General features: G+C 38.5%; 1 protein-coding gene across 1 annotated transcript in view; it reads right to left on the reverse strand.

Annotated features, from left to right (window-relative positions):
• SPTBN5 (spectrin beta, non-erythrocytic 5) overlaps nt 1-26,776 on the reverse strand; it is an 88,344-nt gene that overhangs the window by 18,336 nt on the left and 43,232 nt on the right. The window contains exons 37-50 of the mRNA XM_015864530.2: nt 18,363-18,467; nt 17,188-17,373; nt 13,202-13,357; nt 12,412-12,603; nt 11,719-11,814; nt 9,614-9,732; nt 8,939-9,053; nt 7,813-7,926; nt 7,161-7,282; nt 6,367-6,529; nt 4,183-4,371; nt 3,227-3,304; nt 1,605-1,777; nt 485-575 (exon numbers count right to left, since the gene is read on the reverse strand). Coding sequence (XP_015720016.1) covers nt 485-575; nt 1,605-1,777; nt 3,227-3,304; nt 4,183-4,371; nt 6,367-6,529; nt 7,161-7,282; nt 7,813-7,926; nt 8,939-9,053; nt 9,614-9,732; nt 11,719-11,814; nt 12,412-12,603; nt 13,202-13,357; nt 17,188-17,373; nt 18,363-18,467 — 1,899 coding nt within the window. The remainder of the gene's footprint in view (nt 1-484; nt 576-1,604; nt 1,778-3,226; nt 3,305-4,182; nt 4,372-6,366; nt 6,530-7,160; nt 7,283-7,812; nt 7,927-8,938; nt 9,054-9,613; nt 9,733-11,718; nt 11,815-12,411; nt 12,604-13,201; nt 13,358-17,187; nt 17,374-18,362; nt 18,468-26,776) is intronic.

The following is a 26,776-nucleotide window of genomic DNA, read 5'->3' on the forward strand; positions in this document are numbered from 1 at the left end:
GATCTGCCAGGGTCTCCCCTTGCATGTATAAAACACTGTAACGAGGAGGTCACCCCTACACCTCTTTACCAGCACTGTCATCTGGAAAGATGTCTGCCTCTATGAAATTGCTCTTATGTGGTAAAAATTGTGTGCATTTGCACATGTTTACCTGTGGAAGAAAGGGCAGTTACCTCCCTATTTCTAGCCTTACTGTATCTCACAAGAAGAGGACTACTTCATCTCTTCCCATGGATTATGATTTGGTGGCACATTTCCTTTTAATGCACCTATTTCTTACTGACTTTTGTAGTCCAAATCAAGGGAATTTGTTGCTTGAATACTGAAAAATATCCATTAACCCTTATCTACATATCTTCAATTATCATCTCATTTTAGACTCAGTTCCTTGACTTTTCTCTCATTAAATCCCATCAGGGTTTCAGACCTACACAGCACGGCATGTTTTAAGAACCAGAATGCAGTGAATGCTGTGCAACTGTACCTCATAGGAATTCTTCAACAACTTCTGCAGAAGCCTTGATTCCTCTAGTAGATGTCTGCGAACAGCAGCATTCTCCAGTAATTTCTCTTTTCTGAAAAAAAAAAAGACAGATGCACAAGGAATAAAACACAGAGTGAATTAGATATGTAAAGAGTTTTGAATTTTCATGTCTAAAAAACATATGATCTAACCCTCAACCTCTAGGAGAAAACTGTCTGTAGTTTGCAGCCTTCCATGATTCTGACTTTTAGAGAAGACACTCAGAATACTGTGGGAAGAACTACTAGCAGATATGTTTAAAGCATGCACAAATTCTGTATGTATGATTCCTACATCTCAGAATCACCATTAGTGACTTTCTGAGGACAGTTGAACATTATGGAAAGCTTGTGGATACAAAGATATTTGTCACTAACAACACGTAACAGGCCAAAACTACATCATCCTTTTATCTTTCTTCCAAATATGGCCATGCAGCACTTTATTCATGTTGATACAGGCATTTGATTATATTAATAAATTTGTACGTTCACTTTCATCATAAGTTATTTCTGATCCCTTTATGTAGATTTTACATAGATCTTTTCATCTACCACAGCACTGAATATAATAGTTTCTAGTGTTTGCATTTGTTTAAGGTGGATAATATGCAACATGCTAGGAAAAATAAAGTAATTCACATTAGAAATAATTGTAAAATGCCCTAATGTATAATTAGAGCAGAGCTTTAAGATCAACCCACCAGATCAGAGAAAAAGCAATAGTATAGCAAATGAATGCCCTTTCTTGATGGCATTTAATTACAGTATTATTTAATGGCACAGCAGAACGCTGTGTGCTGTTTGTAGCACTCCCCTAGGGCCACACTAGGGTACAGAATTACAGGAACATTGCCCTTTTTCTGAATTTTGCCTCTCCCTCTTATTGCAGTTTTGAAAACTTTCTGATGAAATATTAACTAGACTTGAGCAAGTTTTGCAAGACCACAGATAGCAGTGGAAACTCAAGTAAATGCAAACCAGTTTATGATTCTCTTAAAACATTTAAAGATTTTAGAGCTACGTGGGCAGTTTCACTGCAAGAGTGATGGGTAGTAAACATGATGAGGGCTTGACTTCACCTCCTCAGAACAGCTTGGCATCTATTGGCGATGTTGTCTGAGTCATAATGTTTGTTCTTAATTAGCTGCTGGGCAAATGAAGACATCTCATCAATTTTCTCCATCTGAGCTTCCAGGGATTTTTCAAATTGCATGTGTTTCCGCTGCAGGCTCTCCACACTAGACACTGAGTCCTGGATGGAATTCAACAAAAGGAAGCTGATTTCAATCAGAGTCATTCCATCCACCAAACTGATAATCCAGAAGCTAAATGACATTTACCCCACATTTTCAAGCTCTCAAGAAAATTTATTGGCCTTTGAAATTTATTGGCATTGAATCTGAGACTCGGAGTCTAAATTAATGTTTTATGCATGGCCTGAGACCATTGTTTCATGGTCAAAATTGAACAAACTACTGGATGCTTAGCTACTTCTGCTGGTTGTTGTGCTACAAAGAGCATCTCAAACTTCTCTGGAGAAAAAGATGATCTCCTCCTACTATTAAATCACTCCTGTGACTGATACTGTTTCAGAAGCAAATGCAGGATTCTGAGAGATGAGAGTGAAATCAACAAATATGCCACAGAAAGAGATTGAAATTAGAGCCTCAGTTTCAACCCATGGGATTTGGAAGCATTCTGATCCAATTTTGAATCTGAAGGCTGAAGCCTGCCCTTATAGCTAATCTGGAGAGACACACAGAGCCTGACTTCATGTAACGTTTGTGAATCCAAAGACTCAGAACTCTCTTTTCAGCACACCTCTGCACTATTAATTTCAGAATCAGCAGCATCATAATGGTACTTTAATGAAATCTGCTTTCTCGCTTTTTAAGAGGATATTATAAAGCTCCTGGAGAAACCTGTCTTCTCAAAATTTCACATCAAATGGGCCTGAAAAACATCTAAATTACCCGGTGCTTACTGGAAAAGTCACTGGAAAAGAAAGTACTCACATGCTGTTCTCTGTGCACTGCTGAGCTAAATACGGCTGGAAAATGGATCCTTCTAAATCTTTTATATTTCGATGGAGGGACTGTATGTACATATCTCCACAATGAAAATAAAATAACCAGATACGAGCCACTAGTGTTAGATGTTTTTCATATGATTTGTACCAATTATGTCTACACTGAACTCTGAGATGTAATTGATGTTCCTTCAGCTAATTTGGTACCTATGCAAGGTACCAAAGGTAAACTAAGCATCAGAGTTTCTATCCAGCATCTTGCATGACTTCTGTAACCCATATATTAGTCTGCAGTTTCAGTTATTGCAGTGTTACTGATACCTGAAGTAGCTAAAGTAGAGCAACACTACTTATATCAGAAATGACCACGGTGACAACTCACACACTGCTAGGAAATCTGCTTGAGTCAGGTAAGGCCAGGTAGAGAAACAGTTTTTTTTTCCTGTTATAATAGGTGTAGTTGGACTGTTTCATTACTCTAAGGGCTGAGAAACCCATCTCATTTAAAGTACTGGAAGGAAACGTGACCCTAAGTTGTCAATAAGGCAAAGCAGTAACTTTGAAAGGAGAAAGATGGAGAAAGAAAGAAAGAAGCAGCACATCATCATACTTCACATCTCCCTGTCCCCCAAACCTATAGCTGAGAAAATTATCAATACTTGGAGCACCTACCCCTAAGTCTTCATTGGCTAGGAAAGCTTCTTTGCTGCTGAGCCAGCTCTCAGTCTGTTCCACATAGCCATAGAATTTCTGCACAGGGAGGAGAAAGAATTATAAAATGGACACACTCCTGACTTTGGAAGAATATACTGAAAAATACCTAAACTGCTGAGGCCATTGCAAAATCTAACCACAAGAGCATTGGATGGCAGTAAACATTGGATGCTGCCAAAACCACGTGTGTAACAATTACTGCAGTTTTTTCTTTAATAAGATGACTGTTTCTTTTTGTCTAAGGCACTGGATACAATATGAGTACTTGCGACATGTTTGCTAATAATGCATAGAGAATGTTATGTAAAGCAACTGGCCTGAAGTAAGTATAATGCAGTCCATAAGAGGCATGAAAGCAGTCCTTACCATATGGTTTAAGTTCTTATACACATGAAGCTTTTTAGATGTGTCTAGTAGAACAAACAAACAAACAAAAGAAAAAACAAACAGAGGAAGAAAACTACATTTTGCCATGGTTTTTTTTTTTCTTTTTTCTTTCTTTTTTTTTTTTTTTTTCCTTTCCCACAATTGTTTAAAAACATGCCTCCATCCACACTGTTTTTCTTGGGGGAGAGAGTTTAGAATTTATAGGACTTTCTATTTCAAGTATGTTCCTTTTGCCAACTAAATGAATGCATGAGTTTTGTCAAGTTTCATGGCCTCTGAAAAGCAGACAGTTGTACATTCAACAAAAATGCATTTAATTTGCAAAGACAGAATTTAAAGATACAGTAAAAGCCCTGCCATCATTGAATGTGCTCTGCCCTCAGTTGTCTTCCAGAAACCAGTGTTATACACTGGATATTATTACATCGCCTTCAGCTAATGGTAAGACGCCGTCATAAATACACTGCTTATACTGAGGAAAGTTGTCAGTGTGATGTGTGTTTCATTTCAAATGTCTTTTTGCTTACCTGTAAATCTTGTGCTTGAAACAATTTTATATATTGCTCCTGCCATGCTTGGATCAATTCAGACCAGGCTTTCTGTAGTCTAGAGAGAGACTGATGAATCTCAGGGGTTGCATAGTGACCAGAATTGGCAAGTTGTTGACCATAGTTACTGAGAGAGTTGAATCTTTCCACTCGTGCTTCAATCTCCTCCTAAAATATATTACTAAAGTTGATGTCAAGGGTTTATGGTATGCCAACTATTCAGAATACAGGCCTTAAGGGGGAGAACATAGGCTGTAACTTTCCAACACTAATATTTGTGTGGAAAATCATTCATCTTTGAGCTGAGCTACGTTACTGAAAAAGCATAGAAATGCCTAAGAGAAAATAAACGAAGACAATAAATGACTTTATTGCTTTAGGATCAACTGGTCTCCTACAAATCAAAATCAGAATTCAATTAGAAACAGATTGGAAAATGCTCAGATATAAATAAACATAGTTTTGAACACCCATAGTACTGTATCTCCTACTGAGTTTTCCTATATGAATGTGGTTCTTGTGAGACAAACAGCACCTAGATGTTTTTCCTCTCCTGCCAAGAAAGTTGGCATCAGATTATTACATCAAAAACACTGTTCAACTTTATTGCATGGTGCTAAGATGAAATATTTAAATTCTCCTGGTCTGAGGAATGAATTATACCTTTATACTGAATCCTCAAGGTGAACAGATTAAAAGCAAGAGTGAGCTCTGCAAACTGAGTGTGGAATTCCTAATGTAAAACATTTGAAAATGAAAATAACCACATACTGAAATAACGCAGTGCAATATCTTGCAAACCACCTTAGAAATGATGTCATGGACTACTAAGCGTCTGAAATTACAGAGAGGGCTCTTTTTAGAGATATTTTGAGATGGGTGATGGTGCCTCGAGTTTGATAAAACAACTATAAAATACAAATCTATTTTTAAATTCAGATTACTGCTTTGCAGTCAACTACAGTGACCCCTAAAGACTAACTCCATTAAAAAAAAAAATCTATTTTCTATTGTGACTTTTACAAGTTTAGTCAACCCAGTGCAATAGGAAGAATTTGCTGGATTCCACCTTATCTGTGTGACTCTCAGAGGAATCCTTGGATTCCTTTTCAAGCATGATCAAGAGCTAGATCTAGATCTTATTACTATCTAAATTCAAAATATACCCTAACAGTGTGCAGTGTGTTGAGCTTTTTATACTGTCTTCTGTTGTTTCTATTACTAATGAAAAAAAAAAAAAGGAAAAAAAAAAGCTGAATATTTCACTTGAGAAAGAACCATTAACAGACAAAAGACCAAAAGAAGAAGTGGCATCAGTTATTTGACACTAAATTCAGGTCTTTAAAATGAATTAGAATTCAGTACTATTCATGCTAGTAATGGAAAGTACAAAGCACTGGATTTTCATTGTTAGTCATGATTCTGAGAATATGCTTTTTAGAAAAGGAGATATAACTACAAAGAAGTGATAACACAGGAACTGAACGATAGCTACTATGTGTGGGAAAAAGTAAAATATCAATTTTTTTATTTTTTAAGTTAATAATAGTACTTCTTTTAGAAAATCATCAAAAATCTGAACCGAATCAGTCATCAAAAGATCACGTGGTAATTTGTACTCAGAAATGAAGTGTTTCAGAAGAGAATGTATAGTAGAACATGATGGTAATTCACTGCCCTGTATGAGACAAATTGCTGGTTTTATTTTCTTTTCAGGAAAATGGAGTTTGCATCTCAAAATCTAGCACAAAGACTGACATTAACTTCTTGGCAACCTGAGTAACAGATCAGAAGTGAACATGTTTTGAAACTGAATCAGCTTTTTACCTGCTGAGCTGGATAGCAGAAGTGAGCGGTAATGTGGCTTCCTGGGAAATGAGCTACTAAATAGCACATGAGATAGAATTCTACCAGTTCTTAGGTGATTTTTGTCACTGGCCTGTTAGTGCAAACAGTCTTCTCACCACATTACTGTCAATTCATGCAGCAGGAATTCTGCTGTGTCTGCAGCATTTAATTCCCATAGGAATGATTGGCAATACCATAAAATGGCTTGGGTTGGAATGAACCTCGAAGTTCACCAAGTTTCAAACCCTACTGCCACATGCAGAGTCACCATACTCTAGAGGAGTATATTCAATTGGAAGAAGTAATGATACTTGCCTTTCTCTGCTGATGCTCCTCAATCATGCTTTCTGCTTCATTCAGGCTTTTAGGAAGCCCCCCTGCTTCCATTAAACCTCTGATGTTTTGAATCCAGTCTATAATTTCCTTCATCTCAGAGTTAAACTTCTGCAACTGATATGAGGCTGCCAGCTTCTCCTTCCTGCAACACAATGTACAACTTAGCGTTGTCCAACACAGAGTTGTCTAATTCCCATTCCCTCCCCATGAACAGAGGAAGGTATCCTATAAGAAGGCAACTGAAGTGAATTCAAGCCTCCTAGCTTTCCCTTGCTGACCCCATTTTCACAATAAACCTAAATTCCACACATGCACGATGCCTTGGAGACAACAGGCTTACCTTCTTTTCTATGACAGTTCGTTAGAATAAGAAAGGTAAAAACCCTTAGAGCTGTTGTTTCCAGAAACAATTCCTGCTCAGGCCTAAGTCTTTCTTGTTTTGGAAATATTCAAGAAAAAAATATTCTAGAAACATCAAAAAATAAGCATTTCACAAAACGTTCATGAGAATTTTTATCAGATAGCCTGGAGACATTTTAGTAAGGAAGTCATTTTAAGCTAGGAAATCATTGGACTAACTTTCCTGAAGTCACATCAGTGGAAATTTTGTTGTCTTAAGTCACCCTTTTACCAAATAGAGATGTCCTAGCTATCCATATAAGCTTTGAAAGGACCCTCAAAAACTTGTGGAAAACCCCTAAAGAGTAGATTTGTGATCCCAAGGAATAGCTTTGCTCCTGATGAGGGATATTCATATCACAAGAAGCCTTCACCTTTGTTTGGCCTGTCCCTGGAGTCGTAGCCAGTTGTTTTTCATCTCCTGTTGCTTCATAGTCAGCTTGTCATTTATGGATGGATTCCTTGTGGAAAGGCGGAAAGATTCCAGTTCCAAAGGCTGGAAAGAGATTTATAGTGGGGTGAATTTATGCCAAAAAAAGCTTATGTTAATTCCTGAATTTACCTCTCAGAACTAGCTCATTTTAAGATTCTAGTTTTCAAAAGTGGGTGATTCGATTGTAATACTAAAATATAATCAGTATTATACACACAAAAAATACATATGGATTTCTTAGCAATTATCCAAGTGGAGAAAGATACATCTGTTTTGCTTCATGCACACAAATGTTAATTTACAATTAAGAAAGCAGTTCTGCAGAATGGGGATAAACAGGGAGAAAAGTGAAGGGGTAGTCATAACCTCTGTTATCCTAATCTGGCTCTGAGAGGTGACACAAGCCATGGAGGCATGACAGTTAACAGAAGCAATCAGATATGCCCTTCAGCAGGGGACTCAAAAGTACTTTGTATCTTGTTCAGCAAGTAGCAGCATCAAAATGCTACTTTCAGCGTGGGCTTTTGGTTGACAATGTTTTCATTAAGGGCTTAAACAGTCATGAACACTCACTAACCCGGTGCACTTCTTACCTCTATTTTGGACTTAATAACACTGATTTCTCTCTCCATCTCTTCATGTCTTCGAATAAGGTTTTCCACACTTTCGACATCCTTCCCATAATCCAGTGCTTGTATCAGGACGCTCTGGGGGGGTACAGGAAGTGTAAATGGTGAAGATGACACAAAGAAGGGTTAAATTTTGCTTCTATCAAACTGCTTCTTTTTCCCCTTCTTTTTATTGCCATTGGAATGCTCTTTTGTCTTTTAAAGTATCTGCAGAGCTCTTTCTGTCTGCACTCTCAACAGAAACAGAACAAGAACTTTGAATATTCACAGTTCTACATAAGATGCTCCTGGGCATTCACATGTTAAACAGAAAGGAGGGAATGCATCCCAACACTTCTCAACATTTATTTTCTCATTTTTTTTCCCCCCACATAGCTGAGAATAGCCAAATATTTCCCATTGAGTTGTGGTGCAGAAACTTGCAATAGCTGTGTTTCACAAAAATATGGAAAAAAAGTTAATCCTCAGAACTCCATCAGAAGGGAAATCACAGACAATAAAGAAATACATTCACAAAAGTTGTTACAAAAATTTCAAGCCAATGGTCTTGTAACCTGAAGTAGCTCCATCATGTATTTGACTACTGGCCTGCAGTTCAATAAACAGTCATTAGTTCTTATATGGTCTTCTATTAATCTCAAAATTATAAATCAGAATAGGCATTTGTACATCCACATGAAGAAAAAAAAATAAATGAGATTTTTATAGGACTTATCAAAGTTTCATATATGTCTACATTGCACTGCAGGGAGAGAGAAACAAGTTAGTGCTAAACGAATTAGCTTTGAATTTGAAACACTGGAAATTGCTACATTCAAACTAAGAGGATAATTAATTCAGGTCAAGTTCTATGGTAGTTCATCTAACTTCTGGTATTCAAAATTTACTTTGAAATTTACCTTTTTAGCCTTGAGTGACTTAAAGACTGGCAATCTGCAGTGTGTTTAATGTCTTCCTGCAGACTTGATACACAACTGTCAAGGGCCACTACTAGATAGTCAGTATATCTTCAGTAATACAGATACTTGGGTTTGTCACTCAGAAAACAGAACATTTTCCTATGTCAGTTAATCCAAATCTGGGAGCTCACCTTCTCAGTAATTCTTTCTGTGATGTCATCAATTTCTCTGATCAAGGCATGAATCTCCAGGGCTCCTTCTAACTTCCTCCTGTATGCATTCAGGTTACCATGGAAACTGTTCCACCTTTTATTGGAAAATAATATTTTAGGAGTGTATTTCAGAGGTGAAAGTTTCCACAAGTGAGTTTCATAATGCTCATCTCTAAGTAAGAAGTTCTAGATTTCTGAGCTACATTGTGTACTTATCCCCACTTCCTTACAATAGCAGATGCAGCATAAAAAAATCAGCCTCATGAAGCTATCTGGCTGTATTTGTTCCTAGTTTTTCAGGATGTCATAGAAAGTAAAAGCTACAGAGTCCTGATACAGTTTCCTTAGATTACTTTAACTAGTGGACTATGAAGTAGCAGAAAGAATATGGAAGTCTTAGCTTCATGAATGTAGCCTGTTAAATGCAGTGAAAAAGCATGTTTCCCTCCAAGGACAGACAAGACTTTTGCTCTGAAGGATAAGAAATCCTCTTGACTAACTGCTCTGAAATCTTGAAAGGCAGCTCTAGTGCATGAAGTCTGGTAGTCATGATGTTAAAGAAAATACATTATTCCACTTAGCCTGGCCCACCTAAAATACCTCATCCTAACTTTCTCTTTTCATTTTGTGTAGAAGATTTAGAAGAGTACTCACTTTTCATTGAGCTGCTTCCGGCGCTGATATATTGTCTTTGTCTCTTCCTTGTTTTGTATCTCCAGTTTCATGGCCAGGGCATTGATAGCCTTGATGTGAGCATCATCCACTGTTGTCTCCTGTAAATTGAGAAAAGGAGCTCAGGTGTATGTTCAAAAGGCTTGTGACTGAGTCTGACACATGCAAAACATCAATAGCAGCAACAAGCAAGATTTATATCTTACTACCAGAAATTTCAATCAACAATATTATGACACTTATTATCAGTCCCAGATGAGCTAACAGTTCAGTCAAGAAAGGACATTAATGATGATACACTGTGTAATGATAATTCAATGATTTAGGACTAAAGGAAGACTGTTAGATGCTGTCTTCTAAGCCAGGCATTCCAGCAGGGGCTCATGTGTTGAGGAAATATAACTGCAGCTGCTGGTTACATAGGTGGCTGCCAAGAAACAAATGGGATGTGTCAGACTGTTCCTCCATCAAACAGATAAAAGACTCATGGATCTTCAATTTAGATAGGCACCTGTCCAGACAATTCATAAATCGGATAGTAAGATGTGTTATTGCTTTTCCTTTAGAAGAAACATCACTGCATAATGAAATGTATGCTAAGCCTTTCAATTTTCTTCCCATGTAACATATATACTACAGGAAGGATAACATTTGTGCATTGCAAATATACCTTTTGGATCATAATGGATAATTCTTTTGAAGCATAATGAATAGTCAACACAAAATACTGCTCCAGGATTCAAAAACATTCTATATTTTTGTAAGACCAGTAAATCATAGGCTTAAAGGGGAGACATTAATCATTGGAGTAGTAGAAGCACAGTTGCCAGATGCCAGCAATTTTTTAATAAAAATAAAAGTATTTATTCAATCTGAATTTTATTTATGGAACATTCATACCAGGATGTCTATTTCCATATGTACTTCAGTATTATGAACAGCCACAAAGTAAACAAGATAAACTAGTAGACAGCCACATATTGCTTTTTCAGAAACCTCAGTCTCCTCTCCTGGGAGCTAGCAACACAATATAACAGAGTCTGAGTAGAAAACATGGCAACCATCAGTGTGGGATAGTTGATCTCTACTCTGCTCTCAGATTTGTCTAGTGGGGAAACCTAGACTAAACTGATGTACACACTGTGCCAAGACCAGCCTACTTCTGTTTGGATCATCCTATAAAGCACTGTATATTCAAGCACCAGCTATGAAGGTATCAATCTCAGTAGTTTCTTGTAGGAGTCATGTTTAAAGTAGTAAAGGAGAAGTGCCTAGGAGCAGGCAATATTGAAGACCAAGAACATGTGAGACCAAGGGCATATAAGATCTACCTTAGTCAATGGAAATACTTCTTTGTTCAGTCTTTATACTGTTCTTGTCTCTATCCTTCTTTTTAGCTGGCACAGTGCATAGCAGGACCCTTAGCTCACAGTTCAACTGGTGAGGACTGAAGGATAAATGAAGGTTGTTTCACTTCCCTGGTTCCATGGTGCGAAAATTCAAGTGTTTTGGCTTTCTGACCAAATCCTATTCTAATGCACTGTTGCAGAAAATCTTGTTGGCTTCTTCAAGGGGGATCTCAGAGTTTTCTCCCAGGTGTCATGCACATTTATGCTTTTATTTTGCATAAAAGAAGATTGTTGTCTTCTGCTGTTAGGCAACAGAAGGAGAAGATGGGAGCTGGCAGTACAGTAACTGGCAACTAGTATAAATGGCAAACAGCATGAAGAGAATATTATGAGTGCACAAAGAAGTAAACACATGAAGTCCTAATAGGCCTAATAGTCCAGACTAGGAAGTCAGCTCAGAGATCCTTCCTGTGTGACATGGAGACCTGTTTGTCCACATCTGTGTAGTTCATAAAGAGAAAGAGAGGCTATTTCAAATGTGTTGTCTTGATAGATGGCTTCACAGAGTTCCCAGTGGGGAACCCAGTGGTTTAGGAGGTGATAATGCTTCCTACTTCTCTGATCTTTCATCTTCTAGGAGTAATGGAATTGTATTTACTAACTGAATATGCTATAAAGTTAACTGCTGCTTCCAGCATCACAAGAAATGTGGAAATAGACAAGGAAAACACCTCTTACCCCTGATGTTGCTCCACGGAACTCATTCAGCTTTTTCATGAGCTGCAGACAGTGTTCATAGTCATTTCCCACATCACCTATGTTAATCATGACTTCCTGAGGAAAGAAGAAGTAGATAGGCAAACATTTAAGGTTGAGTATAAGAATACAACATGTTCCAATGCTTATAGAGCTGCAAAAAGTTCTGTGATTTTCCTTTGCGAATCACTGACCTACAACTTCTGAAGTAGTCACTTCTGATTTTTAGATGATGACTAGACTTGGTCCGAATTACTTTTCCAATCTGTTACTGATTAGGCTCTGAATGAAAACAATTAATGACACTTTCTTCAAAGAGAAACTTGCAGATTTGACACACAATGAACCTGAATGTGAGTTGTCATATGCTTGAAGTCCCTTATATTCTAGTGTGCTTTTATGTCTGTTTTGACAGAGACACATGAGAAAAAATAACTTCTTTATGAGCAGATTTTATGTATGATCTGTTTGACCTAATTTGTCACAGAAATTCTGCAGAAAAGTTTTCAAATCTGTTGAATTATACCCTTCATATTGTCTATAGAGCTCATCACAATTCTCTCATGAAGGCAGCCCTAAGAAAATGTCCAGGAAGTTGACACATGTATCACACATTTGTTGTGATATACCAAGTCTCTAGTGTTCTACTTGGTTTAAATACTAGAACTCAGTTACCTTTTCCCTGATCCAGGCTTCCACCTGGTCCACTTTCTGGAGGAATTCCAGGAAATCTCGACTATCCTCCAGCATCTTTCCACGGGCAGCAACAGCTCTCTTCAGCTTCTCCCAGCTCTCCTGAAGCATGCGGACTTGGCGGCGGATCTCCCCTGATTTTGGGTGGCCCATTGAAATCAGGGCTTCTCCTTTCTTTGCATCCAGGAGAGGGAATTAAATATGAAGGTTACTACTGACTTCTAATGTGATTACTATGTTACAAGACTGTTCTAGAACGACTGCCACTTTCCCAACCTGCACTGCACAATGACTTCCTAATTTCTCAGCTCCCAAGTAATACTGCTTAGCTGTAATGCTCTCACTTCTGGAAGGTAATTAAGCACAACAGATTTGAATATTCACTTGCCAAGGATGACAGTCATTGAGTGAAAGCACAAGAGAGGCATTACAGATGATTGTATCCTTCAGCCTTATGATTTGCCCAATTTCAGTGAGTTTGTTCAGCTGCTGAGCATGAAATCCTGTATATTTTTGCAGGAGTAATCACCTTCAGGTAAGAGGGAAGTTAGTGATATCTTTCTCTGTGGACAATAAGGAAAGATGGAAGTCCTCTGGAGGGATAAATTAAGAAATCTCTTTGTTTTAAATAAATGGGATTCCATTTCCATGGCGCAGTAACTGTGTTCTTGTCATTTGAGGAGAAAAAATGTTAAGGAGACAGTGAGGAAGCCATCCATTCTTCTCATCCCACCTTAGATAACGTAGATAATTAGCAGAATGTTAGAATTACCTTATTAACAGCTGTGATGATTTCTTCATTTGCTAGAATCTCTGCCTCAAAGACCTGATGCTTCTGCAGCAGCTTCATTTTGTCCTGCAAACTGCTGGGATCTTGTATGGAAGGATCCTCTAGCTTCTGCATGCGCTCACTGATCCAGTCTTCTGCCTGCAGCAGCATGAAGCACTTAAGTTAGCATGACAACTACATGTCACCCTGGGGTGTCTTCCCACTATGTGGTTCTATGAAGTTTCCTATGCCTGGGTTCTCCAGTTTCTGACCTATTTTACTTGAAAAGAAATAAGAGCAGGTAGGAATGAAAATAATTTTTATCTGACAACAGGAATAATTAAAAAATTCCTTGAATGCCCCAAATTTTATCACAAATTGTAAACATAATATGCAAACTTCGAGGTTAGATATAGTGAATTCTTAAGCAGATGTGCAGCCTCAACTTAGTAGACATATTTCAAACAAGCTTGTGGCAGCTGAGCCTTGGATTTAGGGCTCTGAGTTTCACCTGCTATTACTGTCATCAACCCACCTGCAAGCTAGTTCAAGATACTTAAAAATTGGGTGGCTCATCTATAAAAGAAAGCTGTAAGATCTAAATGAAAAATAAGAAGCAATAAAGCCTTACTGGTGTGTCAAAGCACTAATCAGAGTATTTGAAAGCAAGCATTAGTCTCCTTGCTATTACACATCATAATGTTTGAAATATTCTAGTTCCATCACATTTGGATCACCAGCTGAAGCATGAAGACTAATATTGCAAGGCTTACCATTTCTCCTAAGAAATTCTTTCTTAGAATGCATAAACTTTTGTAGAAGAAAATGAACAACAGGATAGTGACTTTTCCATATTTTTTAAAATAGTTTGCTAAACTTAATCACTTTGCATTGATATAAATATCTTCTGTCCATCAAAGCACACAAGTGAATACTTGACATACACTGAAATTCTGTTGTCCTCAGACCAGTTCCCAAAAGTTTTGACTACAGGACAGCAAATTGAAGCCAGCCTTATCAGTTTCAAAGCATCTTGGCTGTCCTTGTGGTAATGCACTACGTACAAGAGCTGACAACTGGAAGATTTTCTCAGTCATTTAAAAATGTTAAGTATTATTACAGATGCTGAAATTTTACAAACAAGAAAAATTGCTTTTACTAGCAGTGCACTCTCCTGAAACCATTTCCCTTCGAAGTACAGTTAGAGATTCAAAGAGAAGTCTTTTGCTTTATGTCAAGGTTGCCCAAGACAGCAAGCAGTCATCTGCTGTTTTAATTTCTGACACCCTCCTCACAAGCTAGGGCCTTCTCCCATTACCCAGACACATAGTAACACTTTGAGGTCACTTAAACTTACTTCTCATTTGAATGATAGAGGCTCATCTGTGCAGTTAGGCTGGGAAACTAAAGTGTTCCCTGCACACCTCCTCTCAAAGGGTGATTTCTCTCCTGTTTTTTAATAATAGGCAAGGGCTTAATGGCAGACCAAACAACTACTAAAAAAACACATCTGCCCTCTGAGTGGCTTAATTTATCCACACTTTACTGAAGACAAGGACAGTGAGTCTAGTGCTATACTCGCTGCAGATACAGGAGAACAGTCTTACTTCAGTGGGACTCATAAAAAATGTGGGCACTATCAATTTAGAAATCTGGGTTTTCAAAATGTAAGTAATTTTTTATTAAGAGAAGTATTTCAAGCATACACAGGGCTGTGCATGCTCCAGATATTTATGATTCTATCTCACTCCTTTGAAACAAATAAGTAAATGCTACTTGTTCTCTTCTATAGAGGGTAAAAGGGAAAGGAAGTTAAGTACCAATAATATGATGAGCAAATTTCACAGTAAGCATTAAAATTCAGACAGCTTTACAGGTCAAGTCTTTGAACTGTATGATCCTTCCTCTGCAATAACTTAGTTAACTACACATATTTCTAAGTAGCAATCTGCTCATTTGCCTTCTATGTTAAGACTGATGTGTGCAAGATCGCCTATTCTATTGTAGCAATACAATAGTCTGGAAGTCTGTCTCAGTACCACTTTCTAGGAGTGTGACCTATTCCATGAGCTGCAAGCATGTTAAATCTTCAGTTTGTCATTGCAAGCTTTGCGTAGAAACAAAGTACTATGTCCTGGCAGTGGTACAAACTACAGCAGCTAGCTTTATAAATGGACAATATGACACTGAGCTCTCCATTCTGCCATCACTAATTGAGGACTATGTTGATCTTGTATGAATGTGTTAACTTCTGGGGAATAACTGGGAGATTTTTAACCCTAATAGTGACCTCTGCTTTCTGCTAACATACACTAAAAATTGTTTGATCCATGGAAATTACTTAAAATGAATTCAGGAGTAAGAATTTTCAGGGGGCTGGGATTTGTACTATCACAGAATCACAAAACTGTAGGGGTTAGAAGGGAACCCTGGAGATCATTGAGTCAAACCATGCTGATAAAGCAGGTTCCCAAGAGTAAGTTACACAGGAAAGTATTCAGGCAAGTTCTGAATACCTCCAGAGATGGAGACTCCCAATAAATATGAATAAGCAATGACCTCACTGATTGCACAACCTAATTCAAATCTCATCTCTGCAGTTTAACACTCCTCTGGGGACTGTTCTCATAAACGAACTCATACACACCCAGAACATCATTAAATTTAGGTTAAACATTCCATCCAACCAAAGAGGAAGGAAAATATTACTGTAAGAATATTTTAAAATTCCATGGTGGCATTCACATTCTGCAGCAGTAGGCAATGAATTTAGATTGAGAGACTAACTGAGTAGTTTGTTTGAGAGAAAAAAACTACAGAACTCCTGGCTGAATCAATGCAGAGAAATTCCTCACTATACAAGGCCAGATGCTACATTATGTGTTATTCAAGAAGATGTCATGAAGGAGGACCCCAGCCCAGGCACTCATTTGACAATTACAGATTACAGATGGGAAGCAACTAAGAAGCATTCCTAGTGAAGGAATAAATAAATAATATAGGTTAATATTTGACTGAGTAAATAATTCCTAATAATGTTCATTTTAGAAAGCAGAATGCAGCTCTTGCTCATTGATGTAGCCATAGAAGAGGTCACTTAAATATTTGATTGTTACTGGGGGAGCTCTAAATAGATATTGTTATAAATGGAATTTATCAGCTATTTATTTATTTATTTTAAAATTTGGTTGTTAGAAGAAAGTGTAAGACAGGTCTTTGCTAACAACCCTAATCTGAACTGTGTCAGGACAAGTGCCCTTTTTGTGGGATAGGAGGTGATAAGTACCTGCAATTTTTCTTTAAAACATGGAGGATGTTCTGAGGGTTGTAGCAGCAGAAGGGCTTACCAGGCCAGCGAGAGTGTTTGCAAATGTCACTTCTTGTCTATGTGCTGCTGCTTATGTCAGCACACCGGACGCTAAGACATTTTTCAGTCACACACAACTGTGCTGGCCTTTGAAAAAACAACCTGCTGTATCTTTCCAACCGATGTGCCAGGAACAGAGCTGCTTGGCTACAGGAACATGGCCAGAACAGAATGCAGGCTAACCTAATCCGCAGAGTATAGTAGCTGAAGAACTATACTCACTTACAGATCTGTTTTGAAGGACTTCAGTAAACACCCACTAGTAGAACTTGGTGCCCTTGCCATATTGCTTTCCACACAGTGTTCACTCTGTCTTAAAACACTTTCAGTCCCATCAAAGGAAGCATAAAGTAGTGGCTGCCAGTTACTTTTTGATTAGTTTTATTTTATCAGGACTTCTGATGCATAAAGCAATTCAAATGGTCACAGTCCCACCACAATGGTATGGATAGTGACTGCAACGGTACTGGCTCACCTACCTCATGAACACAGCAATACAGCAGTTGCCATCTCAAAGTAAATTATCAATTCAGCTAATCTCTGGCAAGAACAAGCTCTTTATCCAACAGATGTAAGCAGTTCCCCATTCTTCCACTCCCACCCTAGTCTAAGTTTCTCTTACCTCTGCCAAGTTCTGATAGAAAAGTGCCAGAAGAAGGGCTGTCTGCAGCTTTTCTCTCCTGCTCTGGGAAAGATTCTTGATCTGCTGCTTCCTCTGAAGAATGGTGTTCAGTTTGTGCTGAATCTGTAGCCCATCCAATCCACCATCCTTTTCTAGCTTGTTTGCTTGTTCCTGAAGAGACATCATCTGAAAAGGCAACAAATCTAAAGCCACTTCTATGCAGTAGCTTCTTCAACAAAGAAATAAAACACCAGGCTAATTTCCATACCATTTTTTGCTGGAAGGAGTAAAAAGCTTTAGGGACAGGTGAACCAGCATTTCCCCCTGCCCAGTACTACAATATATCCACTACCTCCTTTTCATTTGTTACTTTAGCACTCTGATTATTTAGATGAAACAAAGCTTTAGCTGCAGGAGTTCTTTTCCTATTGATCAGATGGGGCAAGGTGTTGTGGAGCAAGCCTGGCACTTATGACTGCCCTGATTTTATTGTTTAGTGGAAATCTGGTGTTGGGAGGTAGTTCTCAACACAAGAGTAAGTCTGCCAGGGAGCAGGTACATGACTGGGAGCTCATTCCATCTGGAAAAGCAGGCACAGACCCAGGTTTCAGCGCTCAGCCCTAGCAGAGGAGAATTACAGCAGCTGGCCACAAGCCAGCCAGATTCTTTTAGGTGTGGGTGAGCAATTCGGCTTCAGTTCCATATATGCGAAGAGGCTAGACAATTTAGTACAGACATTATATAGGAAACATATACTTAAATAATTAGAAAAACAGCCACTCTGACATACTGTATCTTATGTGCTTCAAAAGCCACAGTCTTCTTAAAAAAAAAAAGGTGAAAACTTCTGGTATCCATAACAAAGTATGGTCTGCTTTAAATATTTTAACTGCTAAGTCCCAGTATTTGATTTTCTAAGTGGTTTGTTTTTTTTGTTTTTTTTGTTTTTTTTTTATCTACTTCATGACAATGCAGAGAAGACTTGGACATGGATTGTTTAATGCTTTTCTCCGCTCCTCTGTCTGTTATTTCACTAAGCTTCCCCATTTTTCTTTGAATCAAGCATATCACATCTGTTCAGCAATTTTATCTGTTGCCACATTAAAAAAAAAAAAAAAAAAAAAGAATTATTCTAGCTCCTGTATTCATAGAATATTCCTTATTATTTACTGTACCTTCTCATCCTGTGATGCCAGTAGCTTCTCAAAAGCCTCATGTTTCCTAATCAGTTGCTCTACTTCATCTACAGAGCTTCCGAGGTCACTGCTTTTCAAATAAACCTACAAAAAACATTTTAGATTTTTCTCACTTGGTTAAACATCACATAATCCCAATTAATAAATATTAGAAGGGATATTAACCCTACAGCACACTTCAGAGGAAATGAAAGGAATAAAAGGCAATTCAAACTGGAAATGAAATAGCAGAACTTCATGGTCTTGAGTAAGAAAGAGATACAATAGCAGGTCCTACTATGTAAATGGATCTCTCTCTGCTTTCTCTAAATCACAAAGCTGGTGGTAAATTCAACAGCCATTCTTGTAATCCAAAGCCAGATCAACACTACCATGTCTGACATGCCTGACAGTTTCTTCTTAGAAGACATCATCCCTTAACAGACACTTTACAGCCTCCCTTGGCAATTTATTGCACTGCTTCATTACCATCACCATTAACAAGATTTTCTGAATATATAACCTGAAAATGCAATGCTAGTATTTCATCTTATTGCATTCTGCCCTCCTCAGCTCAGAAAGAGAATAATTTCTTTTACATTTGCTTTAGCTTTGTACTTTTTTGTAGGCTTACATAGGCTTAATAGGGATTTCTATCACCTCTAGCTAAAACTATGCTGGAACAGATCAATCATTCCACAGATGCTGTGTCTTCTTGTCTTTTAATTATTCTCATTGCTCTCCCCTGGGTTTTCTCCATTTCCATTTATTTTGAAATGGTGTTCCTACAATTTGATGTAGTACTTGGCTGAGGCTGCCAGAGTGAAGGTAGCAGAGAGCTTATTTCTGCTGCCTTTCAAGCTGTAATCATGCAATTGTGTATGGTGCTTATCTTTTATGCAATACCTTGAACTCAAATTCACCTTGTAATCTACATTAAGTTTCCAGAATCTTTTTAAAAGAACTGCTATAAGACCAGTTTGTTTCTATCCTGTATTTGTTCAGCTGATTATTCATGAAAAACATCATATGATTCTATGATCCTTTTATAATGTTGCACCTGAAACAAGCGTATTAGATCTGCTATTTTTTCAGGCTGAATTTCTAACTGTCCTGCATTAATTTTATTTACTATCATATCAGTCTCTGATGTATGAAGACTGTAGTCTAAAATAAAAATTAAAATTAAAAAAAAATATCAGTTTTAACAGTTTCACTATTGACTTTTAATACTGTTATGACATTTTCTAATGAACCCCTAATGCACTCCTGTGCTCGTTAAGAAAATTGGTTGCACAATTACTCCTTCCATGCATTCTGTCTCAGGAATCTTCTGAAGATTTTTCCAGCCACATTTTACATGCAACGGAATACATACCCACAACACCAGCAGTCCCAGGCAGCCCTGATCATTCTCTGAATGCCCCCTATCCCCATCTGGGGGCCCCACTGAGGCTCTACCCTATCAGAGCTGCACTGAATGGAGACCTGAGCCTGGCTTTCCTGGATAGACACATATGGCAATTGCTTTGTCACCTTCATCTCCGGCTGGTTGATGGAGCTTGATACTGCCACTTCGCTTGGCCTCTGTGGCTTAGAGGACTGAAAGCTAGACTTAGTCTGACTTTCTTGTTCATTTCTGGGAGTTAATGAGAGAAATATTTTGCATGTCGAAAAAAATGTACAGAAGAATATCACGCCCAGACAGATGTTCAAACTGCACTGTACTAATCCATGCAGAGTATCAGGAGAGACATGAGTAAATCCCAACACAGTAATCACTGTCAGGAAGAGGGGAAGGACGTGTACAATAGGCTTACACTTTTAAGAAGTCTGGCCTGTAAATATTAAATACAATTTCCACCAGAACGCAGGTATTTTGTCAATTTAACATTAATCCTTTGATCTGTCTACTCACCGAGTGCATAAAGTTATAAGGGATTGTTTTTTTCTGAGTGTTTTTGTGTTTGGTTTGCTTTGTGGAAGAAAAAAAATCCACGCACATCTGTTTGCTCTATTGCTGCATTAAGCCACTTATAATTGGCTTCCATTCCTACACAGCTGACGCTTCTCACTTCTGTTTGCTGTGTACGAAAGCAGAGCCACATAATGCACCTCTGCATTCATGTTCTAACAACTGCTCTAAAGGCAGTGTAACTTCTTTACCTTACTTTGTAAGGTACTTACATTATTATAATTTCTGGTTAAAAATAAATAAATTTTTAAAAATATTCACCTGAGGAAAAACGAAATTTTTACAGTTTTCCACATATCACTTCAGGACTTTTATTTACCAGCTGTTAGCAGTGAAACTACAGTGTTATACATGAAGACAGTAGCTTTCCCGCTCTTCTAAACTATGGTGAAAGAAAAAGCAAAGGGACATCTGCTGGTAAAGATGGTTACCTTCCTTGGAAAAGAGAGACATTTGAGAGCAGGGGTGTGGGACAGTGAGTCATAATCAGCTGCCTCTGACTGCTCAGTATCTTGCTCCTACTGAAAATCACTATGCATGGGTAATACATTCAAACCTCATTCCCTGAGCTCTTAGAGCAGTGGAAAAAGCGCTTCTGACTTTTGAGCAGGCCCCCAAAGCAGAAGCTCATGCAAGTGTGCTTGAGAACCCATATTTTAATGCTGAAAAAGAAAACTGTTAGAAAAGCGGCTACACACATTGCAGGAGAGGCAATTGCAGTTTGCTTACAAGAAGCCAGTGTCAGTAGCACTAGCAGTGCTGCTTGAAGATATGATGAATTAAAAACTTTCCATTCACCTTGTAAACAGAAATCTTATTATGGAAATTGCTAGAATCAGAACTGCAACAATTTTTCATTTAAGAATTTGTTGTATTAATCTGAAGGCAGAACAGAAACTGGCTCCCACACTATGATGTTGGACCTTAACCAATTACATCATTTTCTGGTGTAGGGAATGGCTTCAGACAGGTCCCCAAACTCCTGCTTTGAAAGTGACGTGTTAATTTAAAATACAAAAACATTGCATAGCTCTCCTCAGGTAACCTACCAGGGCCTCCCACAGCACACAGCAGGTACAAACTTACTTTCAAGTTTGTTTCCATTATGAATCATGACCCATCATCAGGAATCTAATTCTGAGCCACAAAAAGCACCAGAGACCTGACCACTCACTATACAATTGACTCATTTTTAACAGAAGACTTTGCAAAGACGCTTAAAACCACAAAATAGACTTGGCCCTTTCTGGTATTTGTAACGGAACATGTAGCAAATAGCCAAGTTATTAACAATGCAAAGCACATAAATGAGGTTTATTGCTACTTCAAGTGGAGTTTTTCACTATTTTTGAGCTCATTACATAGATTCATCCACACTGTTGTGATTGCACCTCTTATGCATGAGCTAACACAGAACTAAATTCGAAGTCCATCTCAAAAAAAAAGTTCACTTGAAGTAAAATAGCACTATACACTATATGCACACTTAATGTGACAGCACAGGCCAGCTCTGCTCTTTGGAGAAATACTAAATGAAACAGTCATACAGACATGTTGGAAGCGGAGACAGCCCTGTACAAAATTTGGCTTCCAATAAATGTCATTCTCATTTCGTTAGAAGAAAAAGTATTTAAAGTATTTCTGTGAATCCACTCCCTTCTCTTGCTTCTGCTCTTCACAGTGCAGCAAGCTTAACATATTTAGCCCCACACTGCCTTCATGGAGCTTGCTTCTGAGATGGCTGGAACTTCACTGAAAATCTTTCAGCTTTAAGCATGTACTAAAGGCTAGTATTACTTCCAGACTTAAATGCCTTCCCTTAAAGTGTGTAACCCAGTCCAAACTCTGCCCAGACAAATGATAACAACAAGGTTTGATTTTACCTTCTTCTGATAAAAGTAAAAAAATAATAAGAAGAAAGGAATAATGGAGAAAAAGTTTTAGCAAATACATATGATTAATACTATGATTACATGTTAATCACAACTAAGTAATACAATACTTTGTCATAAGTGAAATAAAACACACTAAGTTGTTTCTAAAAAACACATGCATACACCTTTTCTATCATACTGACATCACCATATTGTTGGCCACTGATCTCGCGGAATAGGACTGGAATTCTAATTTTAAATGTACTTAACAATTTTCTTCCCTCCCATCCACTACATGCTATCCCTTTTGTGTAAGAGTAAAATTAGCTGATATTGGAAAGGTAGATGAGGGAAATACAGAAACCAAACATGTTTGTATCCCTGTAAGTGCTACCACCCCATCTACCAAAATTCTCAAGGTGTTAGATAAGAATCACACGCTCTTACAGTTTTTACTTATGAATACCTGTCTGAAGGCAGATTATATTCCCCTTAGACTCCCCTTAGTTTCACTGCTGCGTAGTTTTTGGGATACCTGAATCTGACAAGCAATGGAAACTAAATTCCCTTTTTTTCCCCCCAGGAAAAGGTGATATCTTCCTTTTTCTAAGGGGAAAATTATTTGCTTCCCTTGTTGTTAAATTTTAACTGATTTTTGAAAACAAGGATTACTATAAAAAGTTTACAAACCCGAGTATTAACCATTTAGATATACAACACAATTTGACAAATGAGAAATTGAAAGCAATAGAAAAAAATAAAATAAAGAAACAGAAAGAAAAACGTAAGGAAAACGACACTGTGGATTTGTCCCAGGTCTCAGACTGACTGTCAGAGATGAAGACCAGTTTTTGGCTTCAGTGCCTTGAACCTTAAAAGTGCTGAGCACTAGAGCCCAATTTTGCAAAACCTGTAAGTACATGCACAGAACTGTGCATGTAAAGTTGATGTCAGAGCTCAAATGGTTAAAATGAAACATTTGTTAAGAGCTGGATCAGATCAAAGTGCTCAGCTCCATTTAGGAAGGATCAAGAGGTATCTGCAGCCTTGATGACAGAGAACAAAAGTTGCTTTCTGGCTGACCCAAAAGTCATCCTCTTGGTAACAGGAACATGGCAATTGGCATGCAAGAAAGAATCCACATGGTTCAGTTAATGCAGCTTAAAACCAGTGTTTGCAAATGTTCCTAGAATGGAATGGAAATCTTCACCACTTTCCTCCCAGAACCAATGTTGACAGCGATAGACGGACACCAGGAATCTTCTACGTGTCTGTGAGCTGAAGACACTGTATGAGTTGGCATGTTTGGCAAAAGGTCTTCAGGGCATACACTTTCTAGGCTGCATGTTTCCTGAGAAGGTCTCAAACTAGACCTTGCCCAAGGCTGTTGGGTAGAAAGCAGTCCTGAGCAGCAAACTGGATTCACTGATAAAGAGAGGTCAGCCCCAATCCCCATAGGATGAAGAGGTGGACCAGCTATATCTGCACCATGTGTTTTGATAAAGACTGTTGGATTCGGGCTCCTTCTAAATTCTCTTACTACTTGAATAGGCACTGCAGTCCAAGGAGCTGCAAGTATCAAGGTGATTTTGGAAACCTTGTGGTGAGCAGGTGTTTGCCCATCGCATGGAGTCTTCCCAAACTCCAGATTAGATGAAGGATGGTTCTGAAAGACAATCAGCTCTGGACTTAAATCTCTGCTTGTGACCTCATTCCCATGAGCTGAATTTTCTCTTCCAGTCAGTGCAGCTGAGGACAGCCAGATATCTCTGGAGATAGTTTCCTGGGGAAAGCTAGGATAGTTAGAGGAAGTCACATGAAATCTTGTGATTTGAAGAGCTGGAGACCCTCCTGAAGGGAAGCATGACTTTGGTTTCTGGGATCCTGTTGAGAGACCAGCTGGAGTTTCAGGCAGCTTTTCTAATTGTGGCATGAGAAGACTTGAATGAATATGATTGCTTGCATGGGAATCCGCTCGAAAAGGTTTCACTGTCAAGCTGCAAGTTGAAATATAAAGCTTCATTGAAGCATGGAGATCTTGCATTTGGACATTGCACTGGCTACAGCCTTTCTGGAGTGGGAAAGAATCACAAGGTTCCAGAGATGCACACCGATTTTTGCTGCAGAGTGTTGAAACATCTGGAATAGCAGGTAGGTCAACATTTAGATGTGATGTCCAGCTTGGTGGAGCTTTGCAGGAAAGGACATCAGAGGGCAAAGATACAGCAAACTTCAAGGGATTGTTTTTTTCAGAAGAAAAATGAACACTTTTATCTCTTTCTGAATATTGCTTGTAAGATGCAGGTGTCGACCAACTGCCAGAACTTCCACATCCACGTCGCTGAGGATCTCTGTGAGAACTGGACCACCTGGATATCCTATCTGAAAGATCTGCACAGTTACTAGCATTCCCCAAACCTTTTCTCCGGTCTGTGTGTTCCAGGACGACATCTAGCCTCGAACAGTAAGCTCCAGAAGACACACTGCTTGGTGATGAGCTGGCACATCCTTGAGTGATCTCTGCAACTGATCGACCAGTGGGAGGATGCCTTGTTGTTGGTGGCATCTTTTGGAAAGGCCTGTCTCTCACAATAGATTCAAAAGGAGGAGGTGGGGTCATTCTGCTGGGAGATAGCATCAGTTCCGCAGTAGAGACATAGATGGGTACAGATGAAAGTTTGCAGCGATGGTCCCTGCAATACATTCTGCAGCTTAGTCCTAAATGATGCAAAACCAAAGCCACAGAAACTTGCCTTTCTCCCTCTTTTTAAAACCAACTCCTACTCCTTTTTCCTTTGGTACTGGAAATTTCCATTCTTCTTCTGAAGCAAAGGAATGAGAGGTTAATAAGCATTCTCCAGGGGAAAAAAAAAAAAAAAAAAGGCAAACTAAAAAAATCCACATTCAAAATAAAAACACACAACTCTTCTAGTAATGCCACCACTACCTATCACGTCTGCAAAGTGATACGAGAGCGGGATGGGCAGAAAGATAAATTACAGAGGCTCTGCTCCCTGAGTGTTCTGACAGTGAGAATGCAGACAGAGTAGGAGGGAGCCAAAAATGCTTGCCAGAGACAGTCTGTGTGCTTGCTGTTATTCCACTTGTGGAAAAAAAAAGAAAGAAAAAAAAAAAGAAAAGGAAGGCAGCTAACCTGAGCAATGTATCTGCTGCTGTGAAAAGGTTGGAAAAGAGCAGAATGTGCAGGACACTGCTTCTGCTCAAAGCAAAAATGATTTTTTCTTTCTTCTCCGTTTCAGCTGTTGCTTGTCTGCACTCTGAATGGCAAGATCTCAGTTTGCAGGTCTTTGGAGAGTTTCCTACGACAGTTCCAAGCAATGGCACAACTGAATTCATAATAAAAAAAATAATTAAAAAAAGATAGATGTTTGCATAATTTCCTCCACATGTGCTCTATTTTCTTTAGCATAGAACAATCCTAGACTAAATTCTGCAAAAATCCTTCGAAGGTTTAAGTAACTTGGATGTAATATAAGATGCTGGCATGAAGTCAAACCTGTCACACTGGCACAGGCAGCGAATGAGAGAGCAGTTCTCAGTAGCTGTTCTTAGTTTAAAACACTCATGTGTTGCCTTCTTTCTTCCTCTGTTCCTTGCTGCTGAGAGAGATTTGGTCTAAAGCATATGAAGTTCTGGGAAAACAGGATCCAGTACTTACGGGCTGACAGGAGCTGCTTTCTTACAGATGTGAAACAATGAAATGTGTGTGACTTGACTGTGTATTTCCTTGAACACAGAAGTCAGAAAAGAACAAGGGGTGGGGTGACTGCTTATACTTGTTTGCTTGAGAGGAATTCTTTTTGAATGCATGTTTGCTTCTGTCCTTTCTGAAAGCAGTAAATGAGAAAATTCCCATTGGGAAAGTGGTTTGGGAGTCTTCAATAGATGTCTTAGCTGAATAATTTTTGCAAGTGTGTTTGAAAGAGCTCCTCCTGCCTGTCTCCCTAGGGAGAAAATCTGAATCACTACGCAGGCATATTTTAACTCCAGATAGTGGTAACAGAGCTCCATCCAAATGTAACAGATTCCTCTTCCAATTTTTCTTCAAATGCAAAGAATTAAAATACAAACAGTGATTAAGAAACCTGAGTAACTGATTGTAGTTACTGATACAAACGACAGATGTTTGCAGCTGCAAAAAAAACCCAGCAGTTCTCAGAATTCCTCTCTCATTCAGAGTGGAGTTTGGCAGGTCACAAATAATCTGTTCAAAGAATTTTCAATCAGGGAGATGAGAGAATGAAAGGAATAGGGGATATTCTGGAAATATAGGAATTCCAGCTGAGGTGGGATTTCACTCAGGCCCAGGCCAATGCATTGCATATTAAGGAAAAAGTAGAATTCAGAAGGCGATTCCTTTCTGTTCCTTCATGAATCCCCTTCTTGCAATGATTATCTTCATGATCCCACTCCATTAATTCCTTTAAGACACAGTTTAATTTGTATGTATGTATGTATGTAGTATCTGGCTTTTCAGCGGTGCAACAGGCTAAACTTGCATCCCTGTGTAGTTAAACTCACTGTAGACTGACAGTGCTTAGGAC

Source organism: Coturnix japonica, chromosome 5 (assembly GCF_001577835.2).
Source record: "Coturnix japonica isolate 7356 chromosome 5, Coturnix japonica 2.1, whole genome shotgun sequence".
In the NCBI taxonomy this organism is placed as follows: domain Eukaryota; kingdom Metazoa; phylum Chordata; class Aves; order Galliformes; family Phasianidae; genus Coturnix; species Coturnix japonica.